At 41.6% G+C, this 6,466-nt stretch overlaps 1 protein-coding gene across 2 annotated transcripts in view; it reads left to right on the forward strand.

The window, feature by feature from the left end:
- The window catches only part of LOC122541328 (butyrophilin subfamily 3 member A1-like), a 109,338-nt gene that overhangs the window by 43,678 nt on the left and 59,194 nt on the right, over window positions 1-6,466 (forward strand). Inside the window, exon 2 of one of the 2 annotated variants that reach the window (XM_043677993.1) lies at window positions 3,389-3,476. In XM_043677993.1, the coding sequence (XP_043533928.1) occupies window positions 3,425-3,476 (52 nt within the window). In that variant the 5' untranslated portion in view covers window positions 3,389-3,424. Of the gene's footprint in view, window positions 1-3,388; window positions 3,477-6,466 lie in introns of those variants that run through there. The other variant, XM_043677994.1, reaches the window with a different exon arrangement.

Consider the following 6,466-nt stretch of genomic DNA (forward strand, 5'->3'; position numbering starts at 1 on the left):
AGATTAATTCTAACGTGGAAAAATGTGAAGTTGTCTGTTTGGGCGGGAAGAAGAGACAAGCAACATTTTATTTAAATGATGAGACAGTGCAGAACATTTTGGAACAGAGAGATCTGGGTGTCCTGGTGCATGAAGCACAAAAAGTTAGTGTATCGGCACAGCAAATGATTAGCAATGATTTAGAAATGGGATGTTTGCTCTTAATTGCGAGGGGATGCAATGTAAAAGTAAGGATGCTTTGCTACATTTATATAGGTCATTGGTGAGGCCACCTTGAGAGAACTAGTTCTGGTTTTGGTCATTTTATTGAAGAAACAACATAATTGTATTCAAAGCAGTCTGTTGAAGGTTCTCACAAATGATCCTGGTGTGAACAAGTTACTTGGAGGAAAAGGTCGGCCTGGATCATTTGGAAATTTAGAAACATGAAAAGTAACCTTCTTGTATCATTGAAGGTTTGTTTGTAATTTATCGGAGAGTCGGTGAAAGGAAGATTTTCCTTGTGGGAGAGGCTAGAGCAAGGAGACAACATCTGAAAAGAAGGTGTCTCCTTTTATTCTTTCCTGGGCTGTGTGTGTTGCTGGAAAGGTCATGCTTTGTTGTCTGTTGTTTATTGTCCTTGAACTGGGTGACTTACTCGGCACATCAGAAGGCAAGGGAGTCAGAGTCTTCTGGAGATCTGACAGGAACCTGCAGCTGAGACCATAGTTGGTTATTCCTGCTCCCGATTTGTATGTCCGTATCTATATTTGCATGTAGATATTGAACCTGAGACTGTCTGCTCTGCCAGTGCCATTGGGTTAATTATTTTGATTTTGTCTGATGGATTGAGAGGGTCTCCTGGAAAAACACAAAGTGGAATCTGTCTTGTATCTGGGCAATGTTTAAATGCCCAAGGTTTCTCACTGTACTTACCTGATATGTAGATAATCTTGTCAGAAACACAAAGCTGAAAATAGCTCTTTGTTAGTGAAATGAAACAAAGAACTGTGGGTGCTGGGGCTCTGAAATGAACAAAAGACCAAAATTCTTGGAGAAATGCGAACAGGTCTGGCAGCAGAGGTGCTGTGATCAAAGGTAATGGGGACAAGGCAGGAGAATGGGATTGAGAAACATTTTAGCAATGCATATTGATAACTTGGCTAAAGGGTTTGAATCCAAGTTGCTAAATTTGCTCGTAATACCAAAATATTATGAAAGTAAAATATGGAATGGACTTAAGGAGTCAGTAAAGGTGGAGCAAACTTGATGGGCCAAATGGCCAAATTCGGCTCCTATATCTTATGGGTCTTGTTCTCCTGCTTTGTCTTTGCCTTCTCCATATTCTGACGCACTTCTATATTTCAAAAACTCTGTGGTCTTTACATTTACTTCATTATTTAAATTTTCACATGATTCAAATATATTTGTTTAAATTGAAATTAGTTTTATTCAACTGCTTTCAAAGTTTTGAATGTTAGAAGCATATTGTTGAGAGGCAGGTTGTAATTGATAGATAACAGAAGCTAAAGCTTAGTTTGGGTTTAATTAAGTTCAAGCATGTTAAACAATTGCCCTCAATCAAACTGAAATAATTGGGCTTCTTCCTTGAATGATTTTCTTGCACTGTTCATGTCGTGATTGTAATGGGCAGGAACTCGCCTCATGCCTTTGCCACCAGAAGAAGAGAATGAATTTCTTGCGAGACGCTCCGGGCACGAGAGGTGAGCTGCTGTGCATTACAATCACCACAGTTCAGTTTCAAGGATCAGGTAACTCGAGACTGAGCCATTCAAGAGATGCTTCTGGAAAATTAGAAAAGGTCACCGGGTTCCGATTACTCTCCCCCATTTTTTTTTCAAAAATTGTACAATTTCAGAGTCAGTGTATTTGTTTTAAAATGATGGAATGTAGTTTTCCTTATTTCACTAGCTCAGATGAGAAAGGAAAACAATTTAAAATGGCAGCCTCTTTCTCAGTTTGAGCTGTTTCTACAGTTGCCAGGGAATAAGACAATATGTGGGGCTGAAAGGGGAAAGCAGGGCAAATAGTTGAGCTCAATCAAAGAGCCAGTATGTATTTGAGGGGCTGAATGATCTCTTATGCCTTTGTAAATACGGTGACGCCAGTTTTTAAGATTGGCCACTCACCTTTCTAAGATGGCTGCTCCGCCTACTTTACAGTGATGGAGAAGGAATAAGGCCTGTTTTTGGCTGCAGCTCTGAGCAAAACAATTAAATTACAATAAAAGTGTGAAAAACATTTCATCAATCCTTGGGTATGATAATCTAATCATCTTGCACAGGATGGATTTAATAATCACAAGTGTTTTCTAAAAAATCTTCAAAAAGAAGTATTAACTTGAGCATTCTTTAGTTGGGAGGTCATGTCATGGGTTTCCAGGACATTGGTGAGGCCACTTTTGGAATGTTGCATACAATTCTGGTCTCCTTCCTATCAGAAGGATATTGTGAAACTTGAAAGTGTTCTGAAAAGATTTACAAGGATTTTGCCAGGGTTGGAGGGTTTGAGCTATAGGGAGAGGTTGAGTAGGCTAGGGCTGTTTTCCCTGGAGTGTGGGAGGCTGAGGGATGACCTTATAGAGGTTTATAAAATCATGGGGTGCATGGATAGAGTAGATAGAAAAGGCCTTCCCACTGTGGTGAGGGAGTCCAGAACTAGACGGCATTGATTTAGGGTGAGAGTGGAAAAATTTTAAAGGGGACCTAAGGGGCATTTTTTCATGCAGAGGAGGTGTGTGTATGGAATGAGCTGCTAGAGGAAGTGGTGGAAGCTGATACAATTACAACATTTAAAAGGCATCTGGATTGGTATATAAAAAGGAAGGGTTCAGAGGGATATGGGCAGGGTGCTAGCAAATGGGTCTAGATTAGGTTAGGATATCTGGTCGGCATGGAGTAGTTGGACAAAACAGTCTGTTTCCATGCTGTACATCTCTATGACTCTCTGACTGTCTATGACTAATGAAGGTTTGCCAGTCATAATATCTGAAATAGTGTGCATTCATTTATCAGCATGGCCACAGCATGTTTTAATGGCACAGCGTACAGTTCTCCATGCTTTAAGGCTCAGTTCTTGTTGGGCACCCAACCCTGAGGGCATAGTTACAGCCCACTGACGAACATTCATGTCAAACCTCAAGTCTTGAATCACTTTAATTCAGAATTATTCTCTAGATGCTCATCAATCAGAGTATTTTATGAAAAGGTTCAGAGAAATTGCGTGGAGAAGTAAAAAAAGGAAAAGAATAAGATTACACACCAAATGCTTGTAGGATAGAACACAAGCACTAAATTTGGTCTGTGTGCTGTAAGGTGGTACGAATGCACTGTTGATGTACCGTGACATTGGTGACAAATAAATAGACTGTCACTTCTCTCCCTCTCAGGTAATCCTCCTCCTGCTTGTGATCTCAGGATGAACGATGTTCACCACATTGTGGTTCTTCCTGCTTGTGATTCAGCACACGGTGAATGGTAAGGATCTGCTGAAACAATCTCCAAATGCCCTCCAATGCTGTTACTTACATGGATTCAGACAGTCCATTCGGTTTTAACAAACACGATTTATATTACATTGGGAATAATGTATCAGGCATTGATTAACAATAATTTTATGAGTCAATTGCCATTTCTCTTCAACTGTACTCTGGAGTTGCTTTTACAAATGAGATTGAGAATTTGACTTCATAATTCTGGTCATTATTCTGTGAAAACTAAGAATGATTGGCTTTTACCAATATTAATATACAATTTATTTTTGCAAATCTGGAGAGATTGTATTGGTTAGGTTTAATATTAATCATAGACAATGCTGGAGTAATTAGAATTATCTTCTCAATTAATAGTTACAATGAGCATTGTATACGTTGAAGTTGTATTCTCTTTCTGATTAAAAACCAAAGAACTGCAGATGTTAGAAATCAGAAATAAGAACTGAAATTACTGGAAAAACTCAGTAGGTATGGCAGCATTTGGGGAGAGAAAGCAGAGCTCACATTTCGGGTCCAATGTCCCTTCATCAGAACTCTATTAGAAATTAGAAAGTTATAAAGTAAAAAAAAGTGGACAGGAGAGAAGATGGGGTTGAGGAGCTTGAACTTGAAGAGAATTGTTCAGAGTTTGTTGGTAAAAGCGAGGGTTCTGATGAATATCTGTTGTACAGTAGGAAAGAGGGCCGGGGCAATGACTGAATCCAGAGGATAACAGGTGGCATGACAGAGACTTTCTTCCTGGGATTCACTTCATAACGGCAAGTATCCAGAAACGACATTGATCCCAGCAATCAGGAGAAATACTGGTGATAAGGGGAAGAATTTGTGTGGTCCCTTTAATTCCTTGAAGTCAAAAATCAAGACGTTCCTATGGGAAACATGGAATCTTTTCTCATACCTTTTGTGGCTGAGAAGTGGCAGATGGAGTTGAATTCAGATAAATGCGAGATGCTGCATTTTGGGAAAGCAAATCTTAGCAGGACTTATACACTTAATGGTAAGGTCCGAGGGAGTGTTGCTGAACAAAGAGACCTTGGAGCGCAGATCCATAGCTCCTTGAAAGTGGAGTCACAGGTAGATAGGATAGTGAAGAAGACGTTTGGTATGCTTTCCTTTATTGGTCAGAGTATTGAGTGCAGGAGTTGGGAGGTCATGTTGCGGCAGTACAGGACATTGGTTAGGCCACTGTTGGAATATTGCATGCAATTCTGGTCTCCTTCCTATCAGAAAGATGTTGTGAAACATGAAAGGGTTCAGAAAAGATTTACAAGGATGTTGCCAGGGTTGGAGGATCTGAGCAAAGGAAGAGGCTGAACAGGCTGGGGCTGTTTTCCCTGGAGCGTCAGAGGCTGAGGGGTGACCTTATAGAGGTTTACAAAATTATGAGGGGCATAGATAGGGTAAATAGACAAAGTCTTTTCCCTGGGGTCGGGAGTCCAGAACTAGAGGGTATAGATTTAGGGTGAGAGGGGAAAGATATAAAAGAGACCTAAGGGGCAACTTTTTCATGCAGAGGGTGGTACGTGTATGGAATGAGCTGCCAGAGGATGTGGTGGAGGCTGGTACAATTGCAACATTTAAGGCATCTGGATGGGTATATGAGTAGGAAGGGTTTGGAGGGATATGGGCCGGGTGCTGGCAGGTGGGACTAGATTGGGTTGGGATATCTGGTCGGCATGGACGGGTTGGACCAAAGGGTCTGTTTCCTTGCTGTACATCTCTATGACTCTGTTTGTCCTAATTTATCTAATTCAGTAGCAGCCTTTCATAAATTAAAATTAAGTTATGTATTTCTTACATTTGCCCTGAATTATTGCAGTGTTACACATACATGGTCTTGTGCATGGTCCTCTCTCTCAGTCTCTCATTCTCTCTCCCCCCCCTCCCCTCTCTATTTATACCTGTCACCCTTTATTTTACTACTCCCCTTAACAATATGTGCATAATATATATGTATACATCCAACAATTATAATTATTATGCAGGAATTATAGCTAACATATGTACATCATCAAATTATTTGCAAAAATAAACATAGAAAAAGGAAACAATCCTTCTATACTGTATATTGATGTGATCAGTCTCTCGGGGGAAGACGGCGATGCTGAGAAGGCTGGCTCCTTGTCTTAACGAGTGTAGTCTCCAGGGTTTCCGGAAGTTCCTGTTGTCCCACAGATATGTACCTCTCTGATTGGTGGTTGTTGATCTGTGATGCTGCTTTGTCTCACCTCAGGGTATCTTTACCCTGGCTCGGAGATACATGACTTAATCGACACCCTGATCCCATCTGGACAGGCTCGGTATTCTGAGGGATATCACCCCTGTTGGCGATTATAAGCAACCAGCTGATCCACATGTCTCCTTCAGACCAGTTCATCTCTTGTCTGTACCATGGAGGACAGTAGTCCTGTCTGAGCCACGGCCACCACTGGGATCCATTTCACATCATCAGACGTGTAATTCTAAGCCAACACAGTTGTTCCTCTTTGGAATATTCTTCAAACTCTTGCACCATCAATTGTGCACCATTGTCACTCATGACTTGTTTCTGGCTCCTGAACCTGGCATATATTTCACCCAGTTGGCCTATCATTGCTGCCACCGATACTGATTGCATCGGCCACATTGAGTGAGCATCCACAACCACAAGTAACATGTGTCCCTCTACTGGTCCACAAAATGCTGCTGTCACAATAATTGAGGCCATTCCCATGGGTGAAGGGATGACAATAGCAGCACCTTCCTTATCGTGTGCAGCATTCGCATCACCCAATTTTGTCCTCAATCTGGGATTACACCTTTGGCCCCCAGGAGTAGCTCCTGGCTATCTCCTTCATTATCGCCTTCGCCTCCGTGCCTACTTCTTCAACCAAGATTCTCGCCCACCCTCTGACGACCCCTTCTCCCGCCTCCAACACACCCTATCCACCTGGACACCCCGTGCTGGCCTCTTACCCGCCTTCGATCTCTTCA

This window comes from Chiloscyllium plagiosum, chromosome 37, assembly GCF_004010195.1.
Source record: "Chiloscyllium plagiosum isolate BGI_BamShark_2017 chromosome 37, ASM401019v2, whole genome shotgun sequence".
Lineage (NCBI taxonomy): Eukaryota > Metazoa > Chordata > Chondrichthyes > Orectolobiformes > Hemiscylliidae > Chiloscyllium > Chiloscyllium plagiosum.